The sequence below is a fragment of the Strix uralensis genome, chromosome 16 (assembly GCF_047716275.1).
Source record: "Strix uralensis isolate ZFMK-TIS-50842 chromosome 16, bStrUra1, whole genome shotgun sequence".
NCBI lineage: Eukaryota > Metazoa > Chordata > Aves > Strigiformes > Strigidae > Strix > Strix uralensis.
The window spans coordinates 2,861,106-2,885,205 of NC_133987.1; the positions used below are offsets into that span (position 1 = coordinate 2,861,106).

The 24,100-nt window shown below is 61.9% G+C and overlaps 4 protein-coding genes and 1 non-coding gene across 7 annotated transcripts in view; 3 read left to right on the top strand and 2 right to left on the bottom strand.

Annotated features, from left to right (window-relative positions):
- The window catches only part of ABCA3 (ATP binding cassette subfamily A member 3), a 33,449-nt gene extending 24,729 nt beyond the window's left edge, over positions 1-8,720 (top strand). The window contains exons 22-31 of the mRNA XM_074885599.1: positions 472-691; positions 919-1,077; positions 1,629-1,801; positions 2,093-2,227; positions 2,358-2,552; positions 3,475-3,662; positions 3,762-3,932; positions 4,193-4,380; positions 4,488-4,561; positions 5,989-8,720. Of these exons, the coding sequence (XP_074741700.1) occupies positions 472-691; positions 919-1,077; positions 1,629-1,801; positions 2,093-2,227; positions 2,358-2,552; positions 3,475-3,662; positions 3,762-3,932; positions 4,193-4,380; positions 4,488-4,561; positions 5,989-6,120 (1,635 nt within the window). The 3' untranslated portion in view covers positions 6,121-8,720. The remainder of the gene's footprint in view (positions 1-471; positions 692-918; positions 1,078-1,628; positions 1,802-2,092; positions 2,228-2,357; positions 2,553-3,474; positions 3,663-3,761; positions 3,933-4,192; positions 4,381-4,487; positions 4,562-5,988) is intronic.
- Positions 8,721-9,469: 749 nt separating this feature from the next.
- MCRIP2 (MAPK regulated corepressor interacting protein 2) lies at positions 9,470-13,277 on the bottom strand. 3 transcript variants are annotated; one of them, XM_074885601.1, is made up of 5 exons: positions 13,127-13,277; positions 12,902-12,983; positions 10,965-11,092; positions 10,623-10,785; positions 9,470-9,955 (listed from the first exon to the last, which is right to left on the bottom strand). In XM_074885601.1, the coding sequence occupies exons 1-5, from the start codon at positions 13,176-13,178 to the stop codon at positions 9,940-9,942; spliced, it is 441 nt and encodes a 146-aa protein (XP_074741702.1). In that variant the 5' UTR covers positions 13,179-13,277; the 3' UTR covers positions 9,470-9,939. The 3 variants fall into 3 exon arrangements, with proteins under 3 accessions (XP_074741702.1, XP_074741703.1, XP_074741704.1); XM_074885602.1 differs by having other exon boundaries at positions 10,623-10,724; positions 13,127-13,275; XM_074885603.1 differs by lacking the exon at positions 10,623-10,785.
- Positions 13,278-14,684: 1,407 nt separating this feature from the next.
- On the top strand, positions 14,685-14,755 carry TRNAG-CCC (transfer RNA glycine (anticodon CCC)). The gene has a single exon. It is a non-coding gene; the product is annotated as a tRNA-Gly (tRNA).
- Positions 14,756-14,841: 86 nt separating this feature from the next.
- METTL26 (methyltransferase like 26) lies at positions 14,842-18,318 on the top strand. The gene is made up of 6 exons (XM_074885779.1): positions 14,842-15,089; positions 16,877-17,039; positions 17,155-17,214; positions 17,668-17,735; positions 17,975-18,053; positions 18,133-18,318. The coding sequence occupies exons 1-6, from the start codon at positions 14,881-14,883 to the stop codon at positions 18,178-18,180; spliced, it is 627 nt and encodes a 208-aa protein (XP_074741880.1). The 5' UTR covers positions 14,842-14,880; the 3' UTR covers positions 18,181-18,318.
- Positions 18,319-19,046: 728 nt separating this feature from the next.
- WFIKKN1 (WAP, follistatin/kazal, immunoglobulin, kunitz and netrin domain containing 1) lies at positions 19,047-21,822 on the bottom strand. The gene is made up of 3 exons (XM_074886252.1): positions 21,761-21,822; positions 21,404-21,671; positions 19,047-20,537 (listed from the first exon to the last, which is right to left on the bottom strand). The coding sequence occupies exons 1-3, from the start codon at positions 21,820-21,822 to the stop codon at positions 19,047-19,049; spliced, it is 1,821 nt and encodes a 606-aa protein (XP_074742353.1).
- Positions 21,823-24,100: the final 2,278 nt, after the last annotated feature.

Genomic DNA, 24,100 nt, shown 5'->3' on the forward strand with positions numbered 1-24,100 from the left:
ACACCGTGATACCTTTCTGTCCTCCCCTTGGGTAGGAGCTCTTGGTGCTGCTCCTGGGGGAGAGCTGGGATGTGTGTGGGTGCAGGATGAGGCTACTGGCATTGTCCCAATTAATAGAAGGGACCAGCAAGAAAGCTGTCCTGTGGTCCTGCTGGGAGGTGGGCCATAACCAACCAGCTGGGTCAGTTGACTGCAGCCTCTGGCACCTGAACACTTGGGTATGGGCACTAGAAAATCTAAAAGACATGGGAGCGTGGAGAGGGATTCTCCAGATCTGCCCTTCTGCATCCCAGTCTGCAGAAGGAGGGCTTCCCTCACGGGCAGGTGTGGGCTGCTGATAGGAACCATCTGTGAGGGGCCAACTGGGTCAGTGTGATGCTGCTATTACTTTGCTGCCTGGGCTGTTGAGACGAGGAGACAACACTTGTGGTCAAGACAAACGTGCATTCTCCTCACATTGCTGTGCCCCAGGTGATATTCCAAGCCTTTGACGTGCAAGCCTTCACCCAAGATAGCCACCTCGTTGATGTGATGCTGATCTTCCTCCTTTATGGCTGGGCCATCATCCCCCTCATGTACCTCCTCAGCTTCTTCTTCTCGGTGGCAGCCACGGCCTACACCCGTCTCACCATCTTCAATATCCTCTCAGGCACTGCCACCTTCCTCGCGGTCACCATCATGAGCATCCCAGGTGAGTCGCTGCCTGCCCAGCCCTGCACCCTGCTGGCACCAAGAAGATCCAGCCCCTGTGGGGACTCTTTCACCACAGGGCTGTCCCACACTAGCAAAAAAACCCTATGATGGTCCATTAAACGTGACAAAATTTGTTGGTTTTCTTTCTGAACATGAAAAGTATCAGGCACGTTCTCTAAAACCAGCTAAGTCCAATCTGTTGATCCTCTTGTGCTCCTCTTTCAGAGCTGGGCTTGGTGGACCTCTCCAAAACCCTGGATAAAGTCTTTCTGGTCTTACCCAATTACTGCTTGGGCCAATGCATCAGTGACTTCTACCAGAACTATGAGTTCATTCAGTTTTGTACCTCCTCCGTTGAAGCCATCTTCATCTGCAAGGCATTCAGTGAGTCTCTGTGGTGGTCCTCACCTGCTCACCCTGACCATCCCACTGTAGCCACACCCCAGATCTCTGTGGGGTGGGTGGTGGAGCTGGGCAGTATCATGGGGCCTTTAACTCAACCTAGGCAGTAGCTCCAGGTACCATTTTAAAGCAAAAACTGGGCAGTGTTTGACACATAGGTGATCCAATTGAGGAATCTTTTCCTTACCAATGATTTGGAGGAAAATCTGGGCCAGGGAAGGTTTCCTAGACAATCCCAGTCCCAAAGAGCGACTTGATTTCCTCTGCGTGCCTCCCCTGGGCGTTTTCTGCCAGATCCCCTCCAGACCTGAATCCTCTTGTGGGAAGTGTTGGAAAGAGCTGTGGGCAGGGAGCCCAGTGTGGGCTGGGATGGCGATGAGCGTTGGAAAGAGCTGTTGGGCACAGAGCCAGCGTGGGCTGGGATGAGACGAGCCCGGCAAAGCTTTGGGCTCACAGCTTTCTCTGGAGCTTATCTGCCCCTCCCCAGTGTGTGGATTAATCCAAGTCTTGATTTTTGTTCTATCCCTGCTCAGATATCAGTTATCAGATGAACTACTTTTCCTGGGAGACGCCAGGGATTGGACGATACCTGACTTCCTTGACCATCCAGGGTTTCTCCTTCCTCTTCCTCCTTTTCCTCATTGAGACAAACCTTCTCTGGAGACTGAGAACCTTGGTTTGTGGCATCTGCAGGCGGCGAAAATGGGTGAGCTGAAGCATGTGGGAGGGAAAAGTAAGGTGCCCTCCAAGCCAAGCCCAGGAGTCCCTCGAGCTAGAGACCCTCTTCACCTAAATCATCTTCCTAGGGAGCATCCCTGGAGCAGGTTGCTTGGAGGGGCCGATCCTGTTGAGTGTATGAGTTGGCAAAGGGAGTGAGGTGTCCCCAGAGGTGGCTGATCAAGGGGATGGATCCTGCCTGGGTTGGGGACACTGGAGGCACCAATTTGTCCCACAGCAGCCAGGTGGCGAAGAGTATTTTTTTCTCCCCCGTGTTTAGGTGGCACTGCTGAACAGGGTGTCGGTGCTGCCAGAGGACCGGGATGTGGCAGACGAGAGGAAGAAGGTTTTGGAGTCACCACCAGAACTGCTGTCATCGCTCAGCAGCCCTCTGGTCATCAAGGAGCTCACCAAGGTGAGAAGAGCATGGCCCTTCCTGAGCATCCTGCTGCCGGCTGAGCCGTGGTCCTCACGGGGCTGGTAAAGCCACGCTTGCCTTGCTGTGCCATCGGGCAGTGACACATGGCTTGTGTTGGGTCCACCAGGTCTACGACAGCCGGGAGTCCCTGCTGGCGGTGGACAGGATCTCCTTGGCAGTCAGCAAAGGGGAATGTTTTGGTCTTCTTGGCTTCAATGGAGCGGGAAAAACCACCACCTTCAAGATGCTGACTGGTGATGAAAGCATCACATCGGGGGATGCCTTTGTGGATGGCCACAGCATTCTGGCCAACATCAAAAAGGTACCGAGGGCTGTGGGGGCAGAGGGCAGCGTTACAAACAGTCCTGCATCTGGCTGGGCTGGGCCACCTTGCAAGTGCCTCTGAGGAGGACACAGTTGCAGTTGCCAGGGGTTGAGGTAATATCCTTGTCTGGCCCAGCTTTCTGTTATCTGGCCACATGGAAGCAGTCCCCTCTCCACTGGGATGATAGATGTGAAACAAATGGAAGCTAAAGCTTGCAAGGGTGGCAAACCCTTCATCAAGGGGTTTAGCTCCATAGTTGGAAATGTGAAAATGTTAGTGATCACAGTCAAATGATGATCTCTCTAAAACAAGTGGGTCAAACCTTTCCAGAGCCCTGCTAGAGGTCTGCTTGCTGGGAATTGCCCACTCCCTTTGGAAAAGCAAGAGATGAACAGGGGTCAGGCTTTCAGTTCAATCCCTGGATACCTCTACCACTGTCAACCCCAGACAATGTCAGGCAAGGAGCACATGGGGAGGGTCTTCCCTGAAAGCATGGCCCTGCTGGCTTCCTCCCCTGGCACTCTGCCTTCTGGTGGGCTCTTGTCCCCAGAGGAGACCGGGATATGGGAAAGGCACAGACCCTCCAGCACTTTCCTTCTTCTGAGAGCCTGGGCCACCTAAAATGGCCCCTCACAATGAGGAACCAGCTTGGGAGACGCAGCGTGAGACCACGCAGTTGCCATCCCGAGGCACACTGCCTGTGTCCGTCCCTGCCTGACCGACTGCTCCAGCGATCGGGGAATTTCCCTCTCGTTTCACCTGCAGTTTCGGAGCAGCACCTCAGTCCCCATCACTTTGAGCAAAAACCTCACAGAGGTGCAGCAAAGCCCTGTGGGTGCCAAGGCACCTTCTGGCTTGGACACCTCCTTGCAGAGACCTGCCTGTGAGCTAATCCCCGTTGGGTTCCTCTTGCCCCAAGGTCCAGCAGCGGATCGGCTACTGCCCGCAGTTTGATGCCCTCCTGGACCACATGACGGGCCGTGAGACCCTGAGCATGTATGCCCGGCTGCGGGGCATCCCCGAGCGCTACATCGGCAGCTGCGTGGAGAACATGCTGAGAGGGCTGCTCCTGGAGCCCCACGCTGACAAGCTTGTGAGGACCTACAGGTGAGAGGAAACGTGGAGACACCCCATGCACTCTGCCCCTTGTCTCATGGGGCTCTCGCTTTGCTGATGTCGGGTCTCTGTCCCCATCTCCTCCTGCAGCGGTGGTAACAAGCGGAAGCTGAGCGCTGGCATTGCCCTCATCGGTGGTCCCCCCGTGATCTTCCTGGATGAGCCCTCCACTGGCATGGACCCCGTGGCCCGGCGTTTGCTCTGGGATGCGGTGACACGGACACGGGAGTGTGGCAAATCCATCATCTTCACCTCCCACAGGTGACACTTGTCCGGGCAGGACTTGGCATGAGAGATCGAGGAATAGCCAGGAGGGTGGTGGGGTTCAAGGGGGTGGGACCCACCTCCAAAGCCTGGTGGTTGGGCACTGCCTGTGGCCACCAGTGACTGGCTTTACCCAAACCTCCCTCCTCTGAGAGCCTGGAGAGGAGGGAATCCACCTCCAGCCCCTTCCCAGAAGCTTCTGCCTGTTCTGCCTCGGTGCTCCTGCCCTGCTGAACAAGCCCTCTTCTGTTCTGCAGCATGGAGGAGTGCGAGGCCCTGTGCACGCGGCTGGCCATCATGGTGAACGGGCAGTTCAAGTGCCTGGGCAGCCCCCAGCACCTGAAAAGCAAGTTTGGCAGTGGCTACACCTTGCTGGCCAAAACACGGAGTGAGGAGGAGGGTGAGCTGCAGGCCTTCAAGGCCTTCGTGGAGAAGACTTTCCCAGGTACTGTGAGCTGCTGGGGCGGTTGCCCTCCAGGGGATGGCAGGATGCTGCTCCTCAGCTTCAGCGAGTTACCTAACTCTGAGCCTCTCCTTGCTTGTCTCTCCCAGGCAGTGTCCTGAAACACGAGCACCAGGGCATGGTACACTATCACTTGACCAGCAAGAACCTCAGCTGGGCACAGGTAAGGGGGTGCTGGAGCCTGTCCCACCCCTCTGCAGGAGGAGGCTGGAGGGACAGCCCTATTCCTGCCCCTACACAGGGGCTTTGCTTTCACACTCAGCTCATCCTTTTCTTCCAGAGCCACTCTCTGTCCAAAATCCAGGTGATTTATAAAAAAATAATCTAATTAAAAAGTGTTTTTTCTCCCTGGCCCTTTCCCACCTCCTGGCACAAAGAGATCAGCTACATGTATGGTCAGCGTGCAAGCACTGTGTGTGTGACACACCGTGTCTGCTGAGCTGGGACTGCTCCCTCCCACCCCCCAAACTGGCTGCCCGTGACTGCAACCCTCCAGAGAGGAAGTGGGGTCTCCCTGGCGAGCAAGAGCTCGTTTTACGTCTCAGAATATTTCATGAAGGCTCTGGAGAGTGCTGGAAGTTTGGTGTTTGGTAGTCGCATCCTTCCTACCCCACATCTCCCTGCTGGGGACATGGCACTGGGGGACATGGCATCGACCCAGCAGCACCTCTGCTCCCCGCTGCTGCGCCTCGGCCCGAGGAACCGCCTCACACCCCGGCTCCTGGTCCTGCCCCACCCCAGGCTACGGGCATTGGCTTCACCGAGGCACGGACCCTGTTGGATTCCAGCCCAGGGATACATATACAAAAACACAGAGCGAGAGAGTATATAGCTATCTCTGTATATAACTATGTATACTCTGTACAGATATATACTCTAGATAGACACTGGGTTTTTTATATATATGCACTATGTATATACTATATATATAACTGTATACTGTATACAGATAGTTATACACTATCTATATATAAATACATGTATAGTATACAGAAATACCTATGTATATACAGATAGTTTTTATATACAGTATATAAGTATATGTAGGGGTTTATTTCTGTATACTATATACTCTATATAGTGTATATAAACTATATCTGTATACTATCTATTCTATATGCTGTGTATAGTATACAGTATAGAGTGTATATAGTGTACAGATTATATAAAAACTAGTATATAACTATATAAAAACAATCTGTGTACTATATACAGATATGTATAGTATATATAGTATACTATATATACTATATTTATAATTTTTTTATATATATATATATAATGTATTGAGCAGATACCTTGGGCAGGGATCCCAGCCCGGGGATATATAAAAAAAAACCCCATACACCTATGTATATGTATGTATCATATATATTATATACATATACACAAAACCATGTATTTTTAAATAGGGTCAGGTACTCTGCTAAATGATCCATCTGCTGGCTTCCCACCGCCCTCCTGCCAGGGAAGATTTTGCTTCCCCCAGGTGTCCCTGGAGCAAAAAGCTTCCCCTGCTTTCTTGAGTCACAGCCTGGGGTTCTCCCACAGCCGAGGTGCTCTGCAGTAACAGCCGTGCGTCCCTTGCAGGTCTTCGGGGCCTTGGAGAAAGCCAAAGAGAAGTATCGCTTGGAAGACTATTCGGTGAGCCAGATCTCCCTGGAGCAAGTCTTCATGAGCTTCACTCGCTTCCAGCACTACACAGAGGACAGAGGGAAATGAGCAGAAGCCCCCACTGGTGCCCTTCATCATGGACTGGCCCTGCTGCCTATACATAGTATATATAGAGACAGTAATTTATATATTGGCGTGTCTTAAATAATGTATAAATGTAAGAAACTTTTCACCGGGGAGGGGGGAGAAGATGCCGCTGTACCTTCTGCCATCGGGAACGCCAGTGGTGCGTGTGCATTGCGTGCTGCCGCAGTGCCGGTCTGTGTGTGAGTGTGTGTGTGTGCATGTGACACTGCCACTCTCCAGCCTTCATTCCCATCTCTACAGCAAAAAAAAAAAAAAAGCCCCAAAAGAAGGGGGAAGCCTGGATGGGTGGAGAGGGGTGGTGGGGATTAGGCTGGCAGAGGAGGAGCGGGATGCTGTCTCCAGATGGCACAGCGCTCCCCCCCCTGCCCCTTTTCCCTGCCCAACGCTCGCACCCATCAGGACGCTGCTTCGTGGTCTTCGCCCGCATGTTGACGCGCATCGTTAGGTGGTTTGCTCGTGGTTTAACAGGAGGCTGTCACAGAGCTTAGATCCGAGCTGTTTGCTGGGTTAAGCGGGATGTGCTGCCCTTAGAAGCACTTAGCGAAGAGCCGAGAGGACAAGGCAAGCCTCCCGGCCGTCCCCTGCATGGCATGGAGGAGGCTCCATCTTCTTTAACCTCTTAGAAAACGCTGTCCCCTCCTGCCTGCTCGCCCGGGGCTGGAGGTGAGCCTGTCCCGAGGGGCTGGCACGGGGCCGAGCGGCGCTGGGTGCTGGCAGGATGTGTTAATGGAGAAGTGCCCAGAGCTCGGCCCCTCGGCACAGCACGTGCTGCGTACGGCTGCAGCGCCCGAGCGTGGGCTGAAGGCAGCGATGGCTGAGAGGTGTCACAGGGTGCCTGGGGACGCTGCTGGGCTCACTTAGTGCGTCCACGAAAAGGTTGAAGCAGCAGCGCTGCCCTCAGCGTGCTGGGCAGCCGCAGGACCAGTTTTGAAGGCTGGCGATGCTCTCGCTGCGCCCCTGTCCTGCTGTGCTCTTCCCCTTACACCCCACACAGCTCTGACCAGAGCACGCCTGTCCCATGTGTGTCCCCCCCCACCGTCACCGTCCCCTCTGCACCATGCCGGGCTGCTCCGGAGGGAGCCAAGGCACTGTCCTGCCCTTGCCCGGCCGTGGGGGATGCTGCTGGGCACTGTGCGTTAGGCACCGGCTCTGCCCAGCCTGGCCTGTGCCCAGTCAGAGGCAACAACTGGGATTTTTTTTTGCTGGCGTTTCCCAGTAGTTGGGTTGCTTTTTTTGTTTGTTTGTTTTAAATCCATGTTGATTCTTGTCTGTCCTTAACTAGTCCCTGTGTCACCTGGGGGCGGTCCCCTTTGGGCCGGCTGCTCCACGATCAATGCAGAGCTATTTGCACTATAGTAATACACACAATTGCACATAACTAAATGAATTAATATTTATGGCGAGGGGTGCTGATTCCCTTCTAGTGATTGCATTGTCAGGGGTTGGGTTATATTTTTGGGTTGGGTTTTTGTTTTGTTCCTGTGACTGACTCATTCTTTCCTGTTCCATTTTTTCCCTTTGCCTAATGTTGTTGTTCAAAACGATGGTGCATCATGTTACTAAGAATTTCCCTGGATCTTAATGACGTGTGTTTTTATTAGTAAGCAGCCAGCAGGTGAATGGCATCCCTGGAACACCTCAGAGCCCTTCAGAGCTGCTGACAAGGAGGCTTTGCTCCTTGGGAGCATCTCTGCTGGCAGCAGAGCCAGCTACTGCCAGGGGCACCGTGCAGTGGGACCCCAGCACCAGCGACTTTCCTGGGGGCAGCACCTGTGCAAGAAAAGGGGGGGGGGGTGTGTTACTTTCTGGTGGGAGGGGACCTGGAGCTACCAGGAAAGTGCTGGGGCTCTCAATAACTGGTTTTTTTTGGAAGGGGAGATAAAGCAGGATGCAGCAGAGCCTCTGGGGCTTTGCCTGGGATGGGGGAAGCAGTGGGAAAGTGAGGGCTTGCAGGAGGGGGAGATGTTAATTGCCACAGGCTGGCAGCACCCTGAGCACAGCAGCAACAGGCAGGACAGCCAAGCCCCCACCCAGCACATGTCCACTGGGGTACTGGTGACTCCCCTGCAAGGCTTGGTCCTGGGGCACGGAGGCAGCATAACGCCCACAGTGCCTGCAGATGCCATGGCAGAGCCAGTGGTAGGAGGAGTCGGTGGCAAGGATGGCATCTCCCAGCACCAGCCCACCCCCACCGGGGTCATCCTGGCCTAAAACAAAGTCTTAACAAAGCAGCATTTCTTGGTGTCACAGTGCTGTCCCCTCTTGCCGAGGCCGGAGCTGCTGGCTCTGCCTGGTGCTGCTCCGTGTTTCAGTGACAACCCCAGTGCCCAGCTGCCCCAGCACAGGGGCAGGAGGTGGGACAGGGATCACTCAACCAGCCAGGTCAGCCAGGTTTTGTGCTGGCAGGGTCACGGCTGCTGTTGGCAACACTCTGGCCTCCCAGGCAGCAGCAGCCATGTGTGGTGGGAGAAGCATCACAGGTCCCAGGTGTTGCTGCTCCCTTCTGGCTGCAGTGTGGTTGTTACTCATCATAGGAATAATAAAGATTATTTTTTTTTTTTTCCAGTGGATGTTTCCTGGCCTCCTTTGGAGTCAGAGAGCAGCTCCATCCCCCATGGGCTTGGGCTGCTCAGGCTGTGCTGGCCTCCTGCTCTCAGCCTTGCAGGGGAGGACATGGGGGGAGTGGGGTGTCCTCCAGAACCTGACCTGGAAGGGCCCAGTCTAGCCTGGAAAAGCCCATGGGCCAAGGGATTTTTGTGGGCCAACCGCCTGTGGGAGCAGAAGTTGGGGTCCCCATCCCTTCCACCACAGGCAGCCACAACCACCCTCTCTTAGTCCCCACTGCACCCCAACAGCCATGGGCAAGGGGGAGACCTTGAGGCTCAAAATAGCCATTAGAACAATGTCAGGGGCCTCCATGGCAGTGGGGGGACTGGCCCTGGCACCCTCCTTCCTGCAGCTTTACCCACCTACATACTGCAGCCTGTCTCTGCACCACAGCCAGGGAGCTCAGGCCCCTGCCCCTGTCACCTGCTGATGCCCAAATGTCCCCCTGCCCCCTCCCAACACACACCCAAGGCAGCACCAGGCCCTGGCTGAGCACAGGGAGATGATACAGCTCCAAGGAAGACAGGGAAACACTCCAAGCCCTTCACCTCCAGAGCAGCATGGCACCCAACAACTCAGCCACGAGCATCCCCCCTCCAGGGGGATGCCCTGCTCTGCACCAGCCCAGGGCACAACACTGCACCCCAGCTGCTTCACCACCTCCTGCAAACACATCCTCCCCCTCCTGCAAGCGTCTCTCCACTGGCAGTTTCAGCGCTTTATTGTCTGGCAGTCCTGCTACAGCACCCCGCTGTCCTCCCCGTGGCTACCGCTGCGGCAGGGGATCCGCTCCCTCATCCCCAGCACGGCACCGCAGTGTCCCTGGGAGCTGGAAGCTGCAGCGGTCCAAAAACTGGCACTTAAGGAATCCTGGCTGGGGCCGCAGGCTGCTCCTCCACGCTGGGCGCAGGGAAGGGGCATGTGGCCAGGCCTGGCTGTGGTCCGGTTCCGCTGGCCTCGCTGGGCTGGCAGCATGGGTCACTTGATTTCGGTCATCTTTTTAAAAATGTGGTTCTCTAAAATGCCACTGATTCTGGGTTCTGACCAGATCCTCTCAGCTTTGTTTCTCTTAAAAAAAAAAAAAAAAAAAAACCAAAAAACCAAACCCTTCTTCCCTTTTATGAGCAGTTCTCGATTTTGGCCAGAAATTGCTGTGCCCACCACTCCTCCAGGTCAATGGGAACAAAGTCTGAAAGAGAGGGGAGGGAGAGAGGAGAGCATAGCAGAGCAGCTGGAGAGCAAGCAGAGCTCCGGGTGTCCCCCCCACAAACCATACCATGTGCCACCAGGAAAATGAGACCTCAAACCTCCTCTCAACCCCCATGCCCTGATCTCAAAAGGCCAGGCCGGGTTTACAGGGACCTTCTCTTCTTGGGGAGGTCTCAGCTGCTGCAGGAGCCCCCAGGCTGCGTTCACAGCCCTTGCTGCAGCTGCTATCAGAGAAGCACATTGATCCTGTCCCCGCTGCACTCCGGCTGGGTCCTGCTTGGCCGCAGGAGAGGCAGGTGCCCATGGCAGGACCCAGAGGCTCCTCTCCAGCGCAGTGTTGAGCCCACCTTGGTGGCTGGATTTCCAGAAAAGTCATCAACAGGGCGTCCTGCTTGCTTGGGCTCTTCCGATGGGGCACAGCAGGACAGCCCTGCCACAGTGCCAGGGGCCAGCTGGCCCCCAGCACCCCCGAGCAGCCTCAGCACCAGCAGGACAGACCTAACCCAGCCCCCCTGGCACATCCAGCACCAGGATCCTCCTCCTCCTCCCATCGCAGCCCTGCTCAGGCACCCGGCTGAGCCCACACCAGCTCACTGCACCCCTGAGCCCAATGATACACCCGAGCGCTGCGACTGCTTCCCACTTACTTTTCAGTCCGGGGTTGGGGGTTTTCTCTACGTACTGCACAGGGCCGCAGGCGCTCTCCCCACTCCGGCTGCCGTCCAGCTGCTGCTCTACCTGCTGCCAGGCTGGGGCGGGGGGAACAGGCAGTGGATGGTTTTGGGATGGGGATTTCCCAGCCCGGGGGGGCTGCGGGAGAGGAGCAGGAGGTGGTGCAAAGGAGGGCAGGTACCCAGGCCGGGGACCCCATCCCTGCCACCGGGGTCCCCAGCACAACGTGGCTGCCTCAGGAGGGACCCCACGTGCTCCAGCCTCCCTGGGATGTGACAGCGAGCAGGTGCCTGCCCCCAGGGACCCTCTGCCCTCACCTTCATAGACGAAGCGGACGTTCTCCTCGTGGGCCAGCGTGTAGCATTCCTCAGGGGCCGAGACCTGCTGCGGCAGCACCTGCGGCCTCTTGCCGTTCACTCTGTTGAAGACGAGTTTCTGGGCTGGGCTGGCGAGGGAAGCAAGGCAGGGGTGAGGGGGCAGGCAGCTCTTCCCACCACGGTTTGGAGCAAGAACAGGGTCTGTCCAGCCACTCCCAGTTGCTCCACAGCCTGAACGCTCGCCCACAGCCCCAGCGATGCCAGGGGCACAGTTGCAGCCAGCCAGCCCTGCTCAGCCCTGTCCCAAGGGAAGGGACAAAAAGGGGACCCTGCCCCCAGGGAGAGGGGGTTCCTACGCAGGGAGGAAGGGGAGTTGCCTGGGGAAAAGCACGAGCTGCCTGTCTCCCACCCATCCTCCAGCCCTGGCACAAAGTGCAGTCCCTAAAATAAAAAATCTGTCACCAAAACTGAAATATCAGGAAAATTGAAGTGAAATTCAGTTAGGTACCAAGCAGGGGGATGCACCATGGTGCCATCCTCCTCAGACCAAGCACTCACAGTTGCTGGAGCAGCCCCAGCCCCCAGCACATCCCCAAGGTGCCCCAGGACTGGGATGAAACCCTCTGCCAACTGGAAGCAGCAGGTCAGAGTTGGGATCCCCGGCCTGGGAACAGCCAAACCAGGCAGATCAGAAGGAGAAGGTCTGGGATGAGACTTATGGGCATGTTCAATGCAAAACATCAGTATTTTGGCTTTTCTGCCTAGTTTCAGGGCAGGACACGTCTGCAACGGCCACGTTTCTCACAGGACAAAGTCTAAGGGGCCCTGGGAGCACAGATGGGTTATGGTTTGTGGGGCAGGTGAGACCGAGAACAGGCAGTCCCTGCCTGCGCCTCCCCTGCCGGCTCTACAGGCAGAGCCTGGGGCAGCGTAACGCACCCCAAACCCAAACCACGCATGGCTGGGGGCCCCGGGCAGGCTCCCCTGCCTGCTGCAGGCAGGGCAGCAGCCAGGAGCGTGCCCCACCAACCTGCCTGAAGGAGGGCAAGCATGGTAGCAGCAACACCAGTTAATTAGCAAAAGATCCCAGGAAGGAGGGGAGCTGGAGGGGAGGCTTTTCTCATCCGTTTCTTGAAGCTGGAGGGAAGGGACAGAGTTGTACGTGCCCCACAGCCCCGTCTGGGCGAGCGGAGCTGCCCGCTCTGCCAGGCTGGGCTTTGCCCCCAGCTCTCCAGCCCAGAAAGCGGCTCCTTAAGAGAAGGAGCCATCGCCCCTCCAGCTGCTCAACCCCCACAACAGCTCCAGTTATTTCTGCTAGAAGCTGAGGGTTTCACCCAAAAGCCACCCCCACCGCCCTTTAGGGACAATCTCCAAATTCCACCGGGGGCCACCGTGGGGCCGGGGCTGCAGCAGGACCTGCCAGCCCCCGGGACCAGGGGGTTCCACACCGGTCCCCAGCGCCGGTTCAGCCGCCGGGTTTGGGCAATCGGTGCCTCCCCCGGGACTTGGCGGGGGGTTGCACAACCCCGGTCCCCGGCGCTGCCCCGACAGACGGGCAGCAGCACCCCGGGCAGCGGGACGCGCCCCCCCCCCCCCACCCGTTCCTGCCTCCTCGGGGCAGGCAGCCCACTGCTGCCTGCACTTTGCCCGCTCCTCCAGGCACAAATCCCGACCCGCCCCGGAGGGGGGTGGGGGCGGGCACCAATTCCGCTTCCCTCGCCCCCCCCTCCCCGTGCCCGAGGGGCGGCCCGCAGCACGGCTCTCCGCGGGCAGCGGGCTGCAACCCCCGGCACGTCTCGGCATGCGGGCACCGAGCAACACCCCCCCCCCTTCTCCGCCACCGCCTCCCCGCCCGCGGCCCCTCCCCCGGCGGCGCGGCGCGGCCCGGCCGCCCCGGTAACCTTTCCCCAAGGTCACGGCCGCCCCGCGGGGCTCACCTGGCGGCGGGCCAGGCGCCGGGCTGCAGCCGGCCCCGCAGCTCGCCCAGTTTGCTGCTCTCCACCGCCTGCTGCGTCGGACCTGCGGGCGGCGGCGGGGCGTCAGAGCGGACCGGGAAGGAAGGGGGGGGGGGTGGAAGGGGGGAGCGGAGCGGGACGGTGCCCACACCCCCCCCCCCCTCCCCGCCAAACTCCCCGCGCGTCCCGTCCCCGGGGCCCCGGTACCTGTGCGGCGCTGCGTGGCCAGCTTGCTGGGGCCGCGCGTCAGCGTGTACATCCTGCGGCCCCCCCGGCCCCCCCCGGCCCGCACCGGCCCCGCCGCCCCCGCCCGAGTGCGGCGCGCGCCCCTCGCCGGGCCTTTAACGGGCCGGGCCGGGCCGGGCAGCGACACGCCCCCGCCCTTAAAGGGACCGCGCGGGACGGGGCGGGGGGGGGGCGGCGGGGCGCGGAGGCACCGGCAGGGCCGGGCGGGAGGTGTCTGAGCCAGAGGCGGGGCGGGTGGGAGACGTTGGGGGGTGTGGGGGACGCGTAGGGGACACACGTGGGATGGGAGGGGGGGGGTGGGACACAGGCGGGGCAGGCAGGGGACACACGCGGGATGTGTGCGGGGACATATGGGACGCACACGTGGGACATGTAGGGGGTGCGTGTGGGAGACACGGGACACGCACGGGACACATAAGGTGCATAGAAAGGACGTGGGGACACACAGGGGTCAAGTAGGAGAAAGGGCATGGGAGACACGTGGGACAAGATGGCACAGGCATGCAGGGGACACGGGGTCATGGGGAGCACACGTGCGCGGGGACACCCAGGAGACAGGGGACACATAGGAGTCACTCCTGGGACACATAGGGCCCAGGCAGGGGACCTGCTGAGGTGCCACCACCACGGGGACAGCAGTGTGACAGCCCTCGTCACACACCCCATGACTGCCCGCAAGCCACGGGCCACCCCGCAGCGCAGGAATCGGGGGGGCAGCCACATCCCAGCCACCTTGGTGACCTTTAGAGCAGGGAAGGGGTTCCGAGGCCTCCCCACATGACAGGAGGGGCAGCCCCGGGGGGTGACCCCCGAGCCAGTCTCTGGCCACCCCACAGCATCGCCCGTGGCTGGGTGGCACCCAGGGTTGTGGGGACAGGCCGTGTGACAAACCCACTGGGGACTTGGGGGATGCTCCAGCCTTGCTCCAGGGGCGGCAAAGCCACCCCCCAAGGGTGACCTTGGCCTTTCCACCCCGTCGGCTGCGTGGCCACGGTGGCACAGCCCTGCCAGGGTGGGAAGCCATGCAGGGCCCGATCCTTCAGGGTGCCAGACACCCGTGGGTGGCTCGCAGGGGGCACCCCACCGCCGCCAGCCCCCACGTCACCCCCCCCAAGCCTACAGGACGCCGCCCTCGTTACTGCGCTTAAATGCGACTGCGACCCAGGGGAGGGACCCCACTACCACCTCCCTGTCACCCAGGGGGGGTCGTGCCTCAGTTTCCCCACCAGAGACCCTCCCGGGGTTTATAGGGTGACGGTGGGCACACCGGTGTGGCCACCATCGGGGGGGGTCTCACTGGGAGCCCCGTGGGCTGGATTCACACCGCAAGGTAACCCACGCACCCCCGTTTCCTTGGGGTCTCCACGCGGAGCCTTAACCTGGTCGTGGGTGGCAGGAACAGGATGGGGAAGGCCCGTGGGTGGCGGGAGGGCGGCAGCACCCCCGTCCCCCCGCGCCCGGAGCCCCGCGGTCACGCGTGGGGACCTCGAGTGCCGGCGGGGCGGGAGCGCAGCCAGCGGCGCCGCTGGTGTAGTGGTATCATGCAAGATTCCCATTCTTGCGACCCGGGTTCGATTCCCGGGCGGCGCAGAATTTTTTTCTTTTTTTTTTCTTTTCTTTTCCAACACCCCCGTGGGAGGCTCCACCCGCCACGTGTCACCGTGGGGGCGCTGGGAGTTGTAGTCCCCGCACTGCGGCCGCCGCCCGCTCCAGCCATGCAAGCGCCGGCGGCGGCGGAGCGCAACAAGGGCCCGATCCTGGCGGTGCTGCGGGAGTACGCGGGGGCCGGCACCCACGCGAGACCCGGCGTCCTGAGGGTGCTGGAGGTGGGGGCGGGCGCGGGGCTGCACGCCGCACACTTCGCCCGGGCGCTGCCGCAGACCCGCTGGCAGCCCTCCGACATCGACCCCCGGGCGCTGCGCAGGTGAGCGGAGGCACGGGGTGGGGGGGTCCCTGGGGGGCCCAGCCTGCAGCCCCCTCCCCTCCCGGAGACCCACGGCCGGTTGTGCCCGAGCTCCCCAGCTCGGTGCTGTGTTTTATTCCAGGAAAGACCCAATATCGAACTCTCCAGCAGCCCAGCCTCCCTCTCTCGGTGCTTTATTTTTTCCAGGAAAAACCCAATATCCAGCTCTCAGATGACCCAGGCTCCCCAGCTTGATGCTTATTTTTTTCCAGAAAAGACCCAATATTGAACTCTCAGGCAGCCCAGGCTCCCCTGTTTGATGCTTTATTTTTTCCAGGAAAAACACAATATTCAACTCTTGCACAGCCCAGGCTCGCTAAGTCAATGCTTGCTATATTTTTTTCCAGAAAAGCCCCAATATCCGGCTCCCAAACAGCCCAGGCTCCCCAGCTCAGTGCTTTATTTTTCCCAGAAAAGCCCCAATATTCAACTCTGCGCCAGCCCACCCCACTACGGAGCGATTCCTGCCTGCAAAGCGCCCGACCACGCGTTGCTGAGCGGCGGCCGCTCTCCCGTTACCCACCCGTGGCCGTGACGCTCCGTGGTGATGCCGGGCCCCATGCCCAGCTCACCAGGACTCCGGCAGCGGCTCCCGCTCGCGCGGTGGGTGGCTCACACCCCGCTCCCGGCATCGCGCAGCCCCAGCGAGCCGCGTCGGCCTGTGTTTATTTGCTCTGCGTCCGTGTGCGTGGGTCTGGCCGTGGCCAAATGCCTGTTCCAGGCATTGCAGCGCCGGGCTCAGAGGGTTTGCTTTCCCTTCAGGAAACAAAAATAAACCCCAGTGCTGCAGCACAGTGAGGAATTCCCCCCTCACACAAAAAAAAAAAAAAAGCTGGTGGGGAGGTGCCGAAATTGGCACCTGTCCAGGGCGGGTTGCTGCCAGCGTCCTTCCCACCCATCACCTCGACGGCAGCGGCACCCAGCGCACGCCGCCCTGGTTAAAAATAATCCCCAGGCTGAGGCCAGGAGGCTGCGGTTCCCTGCAGGAACCGAGGCCTGGCTGGTGAATGTGTCAAAAAGGGTGTAAATCACACCAAAAATCACATGGTGCTGGTGCAGTGGCACCGGCGGTGTGCAGGCAGCCCGGGCGCAGGGGTGCAGGCAGCGCTGCGGGCAGCCCGGGCACGTGGGTGCGGGGCGGCATGCAGGCAGCTTGGGCACGTGGGTGCAGGCAGCGTTGCAGGCAGGGGGGGGTGTGGGTGCAGGCAGCGTGCGGGCAGCTTGGGCATGTGGGTGCAGGCAGCGCTGCAGACAGGGGGGGGGTGTAGGTTCAGGCAGCCTGGGTGTGTGGGTGCTGGCAGTGCTGCAGGCAGCATTCAGGCAGCGTGTGGGCAGCCTGAGCACGTGGGTGCAGGCAGCGCTCATGCAGGCAGCTGGGAGGGCAGCGTGCTCCGGCTGCCCTGCTGAGAAGTGACAGTGAATTAGGAATTTTTCAGGCACGGGGGTCTCTCCCAGTCCATGTGCTGCCCGTTGTCCGGCTGCTGCCAGCTCTCCCGCTGGCTGTTGCAAAGCAAAGAGCTTGGTGATACCAGACCCCTTGCACCATGTGGAGCCCCCCCCCCCACGTCTGTGTTATAAGCACAACCTTATTATTAGACATCAGAGACTCCACCTGGGAGATGCTGCTGGCAGGCAGCGCGGGCAGGTTTCAGGTCTGCCTGCAGCGGGTGCTGGTGGCGGGGGCTGCACGGGGCGGGGGGGGCGGGTGGTGCCCCGGCTGGGGTTGATGTGGGGTTTGGTGCCCGCAGCATCGCTGCCTACGCGGAGGCCATGCAGGTGCCCAACATGCTGCCCCCCATCCTGCTGGACGTCTCGCGGGGCTGGGAGACGTGGGGGGGCACCCAACCCGCCACCCTTGACCTCCTCGTCAGCATCAACATGATGCACATCGCGGAGCTGCGGTGCACCGAGGTGAGCGGGGCAGGGCTCCCTGTCCCCTGGGCTGGGGGTCCCAGCGCCAAATGGGGGGGATCCTTGGGGGTGTCCCCAGCCCCCTGACATGGTCCCCACTTCTCTCTTTCCCCAGGGACTGTTCAAGGGTGCTGGGGTGCTGCTGAAGCCTGGAGGCGTGCTCTTCACCTACGGGGTGGGTGCTGCTCGGCTGAGCACCCGTCTTGGTGCGGGAGCATCCTGCTGGGCGCGGGGTGTCCCTGGGGATGCTGGGGGGGGGGGAGCAGATGGGCGAGCAGCTCCAGGCATGGGGGTGGGGATGGGTTGGGAAAGGGGGTGGGGCTCGGGTTTGGGGGTCTCAGCGTTTTGGGGCACATACAGAGCCTGGGATGGGCAGCCTTGGCGGTTCGCTCGCGGGACAGAGGGATCCCGTCCTCCCTCGCCCCATCCAGAGCAGGGTCTGGGGGGGGGGGGCCCAGTGTGTGATGGACCCACGGTGGGTGGTGGGACCCCTGGTCCCTCTCGGGGGCCGTGTCCCTTCTCGCTTGGCTTCTGTGCGTGGCAGGGACAGCAGCCCGCGGGCTGGGGGGAGCTTGGGGGGGGACACACGATGGCTCGTGCCTGCAGCTCCAGCTCCGTGTCCTGGCAGCCCTACGCCGTGGATGGCCGGATCAGCCCCCAGAGCAACGTGGACTTCGACCGCAGCCTGAGGCAGAGGTAAGGAGGGGGCTGGGGGGCCCAGGGCTGCCGGTGGCCCGTCCTGCCCATGCTGCCTGTCCTGCCTGCAGCCTCAGGGAGCTCCCTCCCAGCGTGGTCCTTCAAGATAAGGCCTAAAGCAGCAGCAGAGGGGAGTCCCCCCCACCCCGACCTGGGGGCACTCCTGGGAGATGGGGATGCTTCAGGGAGCGCAGGGGTGTGATGTCCGTCTGTCTGACCCACGCCTCCCTCCCCGGCAGCAATCCCGCGTGGGGCCTTCGCGACACGGCGCTGCTGCGGCAGCTGGCCGAGGCCAACGGGCTGCGCCTGGAGAGGATGGTAGGTGCTGGAGTCTGCGGGGGGTGGATGGGTGCTGCTCCGCTGGGGACCCCCCTGACCCCCAGCTCTGTGCTTCCAGGTGGACATGCCGGCCAACAACAAGAGTCTCATCTTCCGCAAGCAGTGACCTGCCCCAACGGCACCTCCCAGCACCTCCCAGCACCCTCCCAGCATCTCCCAGCACGGTCACCCCCCCTCATTGCTGCCTTCTCAAGGGGCCACACTGTCCCCGTGCTGGGGACGGCAGCGCTGGGGTGGGGCCCCCGTGCCCCCGGCTGGGGCTGGGCTTGGCTGGTGGGCTGGGGAGGGTCTGTCTCTCCCGGCCTCTTTGGGGCTCCCTTTGCAACGGAGTGCCCCAGCCTGACCCACAGAAGCCACCACAGCTGTCATGGGGGGCATAGGCATGGGGTGGGGGGGCACAGCACCCCCGGGCATGGGGGACACCTCTTGCTTGGTGGCAGTGTCCCCAGAGGATGCTGTGCCGATGGCATGGGGGACCCATCCCCCTTTCCCCTCCAGGACTGTGCTGCTGCTCCCCCCAATAAATTCTGGGGCTTTTCCCCCCCTCCCTGCATGATGCTTTCAGCACTGGTGCTGGGTTGGGGGGGCATCCCCAACCCCCCCCCAGCACCAACAGCAGGGGGCAGATCCTGCACTGGGAGCACCTGGGGGTGCTACACTGGGCCCAGAGGCTTCGGTGTGGTGGGAAGGTTTTTATGGGTGGGGGGCTCCTGGCAGACCTCCCATCCCTCTGCAACCCACCCCAGTCCTTTATTGCTGCTGGCCAGGCTGGGGGGCTACATGGGTGGGGGGCATGCGGCAGATAAATTACAGGGGAGGTGGGAGCTGGGCTGGGGCTCAGCATGGGGTTGGGGGGGAACTACACAACGGTGGTATTCCCTAGATACAAGCACTGGTGCAGGGGCTCCCCCAGGCTGCCCCCACCTCCACGGTGGGTCTGCGGCCCCCGCATCGGCACGTCCCGGCTCTCCCCTAGTCCTGGAAGCGGTTCAGGAGGTCGCAGGTTTTCTTTTCCATCAGCTCGTAGATCTTCTTCACCCGCTTGTCGTTGGCCGCCCGGACGTAGCTGCTGGGGTCCAGCGTGGCCATGCCGTCGTGCACCTCGCCCATGATGATGAGCGGCCCGTCCTCCGCCGTCATGTTGGGGCAGGGGCAGCTCCAGTCCATGTCGGTCAAGGTCACCTCCAGGTACTTGATGTTGAAGAACTTGAGGCCCATCTTCTCATCCTTGAGGACATCCTCGAGGGCAAAGCGGGCGATGCCGGAGTCCTGGTCCTCCACGATCTCCATCAGCCGGCCCACGATGGCGAAGTCACTGCGGCAGAGGCTCAGCACCATCTTACTCTTCAGGCGGCAAGCCTTGCACTGCAGGCTCTTGGGGAAGGGGCAGACATCCTCGCAGGTCTCCTTGCTCTCAAAGTTGTTGGTGTTGCCCTCACAGCCGCCGTAGACGAAGGAGTGGCACTGCTTCAGGAGGTGGTTGTATGCCCAGCGGGGCTCCCAGTTCTGGCAGGGACCCTGCACCATGGGCAGCAGGCAGGTGGGGCGGGCGCTGCCCAAGCAGGCAGCCCGGCACTCCTCGTAGGTCTCAAAATGGTTCCTGTTGGCCCCGCAGCCCCCGTAGCGGAAGGTGAGGCAGGAGCCCTGCTTGGCGTCGAAGTGCCAGCGCACCTCCAGGGCCTCGCACCGTCGCCGGTCCGGCTCCTTCAGGCACTCAGCGCTGGGGAAGGGCTGGGGGCTGCCAGCCCGCGGGGTCCCCCCCGGCTCCCGCCTGACCACTGACAGCGGGAAGTCGGCGCGGAGCAGCCCAGCGGCATTCCTGGCCGTGCAGGTGTAGATGCCGGCATCCTCGTGGCGGGCGTTGTAGATGACCAGCTGGCCAATGTTGGTGACCACCACGTTGCCGTACATCTGGTCCGGCCGCATGATGAAGTTCTCCTCCTGCTCCGTCTGCTTCTCCCAGGTGATGTCCGGCCGCGGGCGCCCGCTGACGTCGCAGCGGAAGCTGACGGTGCCCCCGGCGCGTACCGACTGGTGGAAGGGGTTGCTGTAGAGGGCGGGGGGCACCGGTACCTCGGGGCCGGCTCCCGGCGTGGGGCGTGCCGTCGTCTCCTGCGGCACGGGGCTGGTGTCGGGCCAGGTGAAGATGTGCTTGCAGGGGACGGTGGTGAGGCGGGTGCCGCGCAGGCACGCCTCGGCGTCCATGTAGCACTTGTTGTAGTAGGTGAGGCCGTCAGAGGCGCAGGTGAAGTTGGGCTCCTTCTCGCAGCGGTCCTTGCACTTGCAGACGGGCTGCCCATCCCAGATGTCGCAGTCGGAGCCCTGCTGCGCGCACACGAAGCTCTCGCAGGAGGCCGCCGGCGCCAGTGCCAGTGCCGGCAGGCTGCCGTCGGCGAAGCGGGCGGCCACGCAGCTCCGCAGCCCGCACACGTTGGTGCAGCATTTCTCGAAGCCTTCGCAGTCCTGGCCGGGGGGGGGGGGGGGTGGGGGGGGCAGGGAGAGGAGATTGAGGTGGGGACAACATGGGGGTCACCACTGTGCTGTGGGTGTGGGTGCTGCTCCCACACCCTGTGGGGTTTTCAGGTGGGCGGGTGTCCCCTGAGCAGCCCCGTGCGCCCTCAGCATCACTGGGCTCCGGGTAGGAGCCAGTTCTCCCTGGCACAGCTGCATTGGCCCCAGCCAGCCCCCAGCCCCCCCAGGATGCTTAGGGGTGCACTGCAGTGATGATGGCCCCTTCCCCCCGCCCCAGCAGACAGCATCTGACCCCTCTCAGCTTTTTCTGGCTGAGGGGAGGCAGAACTCATTACACAGATGAATTGCAAAGGAGTCTCCCCTGCATCCAGGCAGCCCTAGCTGGGGTGGAGGTGCTGGTGCCCCTGCTCACTGCTGTGGAGCTCGGAGGCGGGGGTCTCTGGGACAGGCAGCCCGGTCCATGGGTGAGCTCCTGCCCTCGAGGAAAAGTTGCCCGGGGGGCTGGAGGAGGCTGACCGCTGCCTGATGGGGGTCCCTGCCCCAGCATACCCATTCCCCTCATCCCAGCCCCTTGGCTGGGTGGAAGCATCCTGGGGGTGCATGGAGGGGGTGTCCTGGCCATGGGACATGGCCCAAGGGGGGGACATGGGGGGCAACAAGCAGTTTCTCTGCCTGTTAGGGGGGCTGGGGAATGGCCCCGGGACAGGGGGGGGCTCAGCCGGGGAAGCTGCAGCTGGGCTGAGCTCCTTGGTGGGCAACCAAATGGCTGCACCACCAGGCACAGGACCCGCACCCCAAAGCATCTCCCTCGGGGACCTGGGGATGCCCCCCCACCCCTCCCCGGCTCCCCCACTCACCTGGTCGGCCTGGCACTCCCGCTCGCAGGTGCTCTGCGCGTCCACCCACAGGTTGGGGTTCAGCTGGTTGGGGCAGACCCCCAGGTGCCGCATCCTGCCCGGCTGCAGGCTCAGCCCGGCCGCCGCCACCAGCAAAGGCAGGAGGAGCACGACGCCCATGGGGACACGCTGCTGCCCACCCGCTTGCCGGCCCCGGCCTGGGCGGCCAAAATTCCCGCGAGGAGGCATCTGGCCACCCCGCGCCACCGGCCTGGCTTGCTGGCGAGGGGTCGGGATAAATCACATTCAGGATGGAGGGGACGAAGGAGAAAGCGGGCGGGCGGGGGGACAAAGAGGAGGAGGAGGAGAGCACCAAACCTCTGCCCTTCAGCACGCCCAGCACCCGCCGGACCACCGGCGATGCTGCCCGCTGCCTCCATCCATCGCCGCTGCTCGGCTCTCGGGGCGCTGGGGACACGGTGGCAGCAGCGTCCCTCGGCGAGAGGGGCTCAGTTCATCCCTGGCTCCCTGCCGGCACGACGAGCGGGCGAGTGGGGTGGAAGGGGAGGACGGGAAGGTTGTAATCTGAATCCCCTCCCTTCCCACTGATGTTTCTGGGTGTTTGGAATGGGAAAGGCGCTGACCTCAGCCTCTAACCCCGGCGAGCCCAGCGATCGGCTGGGCAAACACGGGGGGAGATCAAAGGCAGGCAGAATGCAGAAAGTCTCCAAAGAGGGAGAGTGAAAGGAGGAGGGAGGGGGGACACAAAAAAAACCGCCCGGCCCACGGAGCTGAATTCCTGCAGGATGAGAAAACAGCCAGAGCCTGTGGTCCACTCGGACAGGGCCACAGGCAGGGAGACACGCGGAGCCCACGCTGCGGGGCTGCTGGGGAGCAGGGCTGGCCTGGGAGACCCTCACCCCGCACCTCGCCTCTTGGCGCCCGCTGGCACCGCGGGCAGAGGCAGCCCCGCGCCCAGGAGCGGGGTGCTGGCACTGGCACGCGTCCCCCCTGCTCAGCCCCGCTCGCCAGCCACCGTCCTGTGTGTGCCGCCCGGCAAGGGGACCCCAGCTCTCCTGGCGGGGGGGTGCCCACCCAGCCCCCCTGGAGGGGCTCCCCCAGCCTGGCAGCCGCTCCCGGCCCTCCCTCCCGCTGATTTACGGCCGGGCTGTCTTTTTTCTGATCTGGAAGGCAGCGCCTGGCCGTGCCAGACCCCGGCGGGACTGCTCCGGCACGCTGTGCCTGGGCTTCAATCCCGCCGCTGCCTCCCCGAGCACGTCCCGCAGCCGGCCCTGAGCTGGCAGGAGCCGGCCCTGGCTCCTCGGCCAGATTTCCCTAATCCCTGGTGGAGACTGACCTGCAGCAGGAACATTTCATGGCATTGCGGGAGCATTAACTCTTCCGGCACTGGCGAGAGCCGTGACCCACCCGAGGGGGGGGGTCTGCAGCTCCTGGGAAGCAGCAAACCCACCCGAGGGGGTTGTGCCCTGGGGGGGCAGCTCAGCACCTCCAGCCTCCAGGGCTGCAAACCGGGGGGCGGGTGATGGAGGGGACAAAAAAGAGGGGAGAGCCTTTTCTTGACATTTCTGGGGGGAAAACCAACCCACCCGCACCCCAGAGGTATTTTTGCATGTAACAGTTTGGTGCTCCTGCAGTCTGTGGCTCCCGGGGGAAGCCCCGTTGCACCGGACCAGGCGTTTTTTTGGGACCAACACACGCCACGCTGGTGCGAGGGGGACGCAGCCGCCGTGCCCCGGCACGCTGACCTCCAGCCGGTGCCACTGACACAGCGCCGCGACCCGTAACTGCTGCCACTTCCCTGCCCGAGCGGCTGCCAGGGCCAGCAAACGGCTGTGCCGGCAAATGGCGGTGCTGCCGGCGGCTCGGCGCTGCCCGTGGCGCTGCCGGGGCTCCCCGTGGCCTGAAACCCCAAAGCACTGTCAGGCCTGACGTCAGCTTGCCACGGCCACGCGTGGAGGGCTGCAGCACGTCCCACGGCTGTGCCAGGGTCCCTGCCTTCATGGCCAAGCAGCCGCCCAAGGGTCCGGCCAGCCCCAGACACGGAGGGGAGGTTACGCTGCCCCGGGACGCTCACAGGGAGGCTGATGAGATGTTTTGCAAACAGGGAATTGCATCAGGATGGCCTGGCCCGGGAGCTGCAGGGGGCTGTATCCTGCCTGCCCCGGCAGCCGGGAGTCCCCGGGACCCACCCAGCCGACCCCAGACACCAGCTGCCTGCAGCAGCGTTACGATCCTCGACCCCCAAACCCACCTCGCTCTGGCTGGGAGCAGCGTGGCAGGCTGCCACGGCACCTCACTCCCCAGGGATGCAGCTGGGGGGCACGGAGCCACTGTGGGGTGTCCCAGGGTGCTTCCAAGGGAGCTGGTGCAGGAGGGAAGGGCTCCACGGGGTCCCAGCAACACGGTCTAAGAAGATGCTGGCGCTGGGGTTTGGGCCGGGTGCTGCCCTGGCAGCCCCTCTCCAGAGCCAGGGGAGCAGCCCATGTTTCACACTAGAGCCAAAGATGCCTCATCCTTGTGTCACCAAGGTCAAAAGCAGTGAGGTTGGGACAAGCACCTGCTGGGAACTTCTGCCTCGGTGGCACGAGGGTGGCCAGAGGGATGCTGGATGCCACGTGGTTGGAAATGCAGCTCCTGACTCGAGACCCTCACCTATGCCTGGGGACCCCCACCCAGCCTCTTCTAGTGCTTCTTCAG

What these genes read in the sequence shown, in the direction of transcription:
- MCRIP2 (XM_074885601.1), bottom strand. Translation starts at nt 13,178, where the DNA reads ATGTACACGCTGACGCGCGGCCCCAGCAAGCTGGCCACGCAGCGCCGC. An exon ending in GGCCACGCAGCGCCGCACAG is followed by an intron (nt 12,984 to 13,126) that starts GTACCGGGGCCC and finishes CGCCGCCCGCAG; the next exon opens with GTCCGACGCAGCAGGCGGTG. An exon ending in GGCGCCTGGCCCGCCGCCAG is followed by an intron (nt 11,093 to 12,901) that starts GTGAGCCCCGCG and finishes TTCCCTCGCCAG; the next exon opens with CCCAGCCCAGAAACTCGTCT.
- METTL26 (XM_074885779.1), top strand. Translation starts at nt 14,881, where the DNA reads ATGCAAGCGCCGGCGGCGGCGGAGCGCAACAAGGGCCCGATCCTGGCG. An exon ending in GACCCCCGGGCGCTGCGCAG is followed by an intron (nt 15,090 to 16,876) that starts GTGAGCGGAGGC and finishes TGGTGCCCGCAG; the next exon opens with CATCGCTGCCTACGCGGAGG. An exon ending in GCGTGCTCTTCACCTACGGG is followed by an intron (nt 17,215 to 17,667) that starts GTGGGTGCTGCT and finishes GTGTCCTGGCAG; the next exon opens with CCCTACGCCGTGGATGGCCG.
- WFIKKN1 (XM_074886252.1), bottom strand. Translation starts at nt 21,822, where the DNA reads ATGGAGGCAGCGGGCAGCATCGCCGGTGGTCCGGCGGGTGCTGGGCGT. An exon ending in GGGCGTGCTGAAGGGCAGAG is followed by an intron (nt 21,672 to 21,760) that starts GTTTGGTGCTCT and finishes ATTTATCCCGAC; the next exon opens with CCCTCGCCAGCAAGCCAGGC. An exon ending in GGGAGTGCCAGGCCGACCAG is followed by an intron (nt 20,538 to 21,403) that starts GTGAGTGGGGGA and finishes CCCCCCGGCCAG; the next exon opens with GACTGCGAAGGCTTCGAGAA.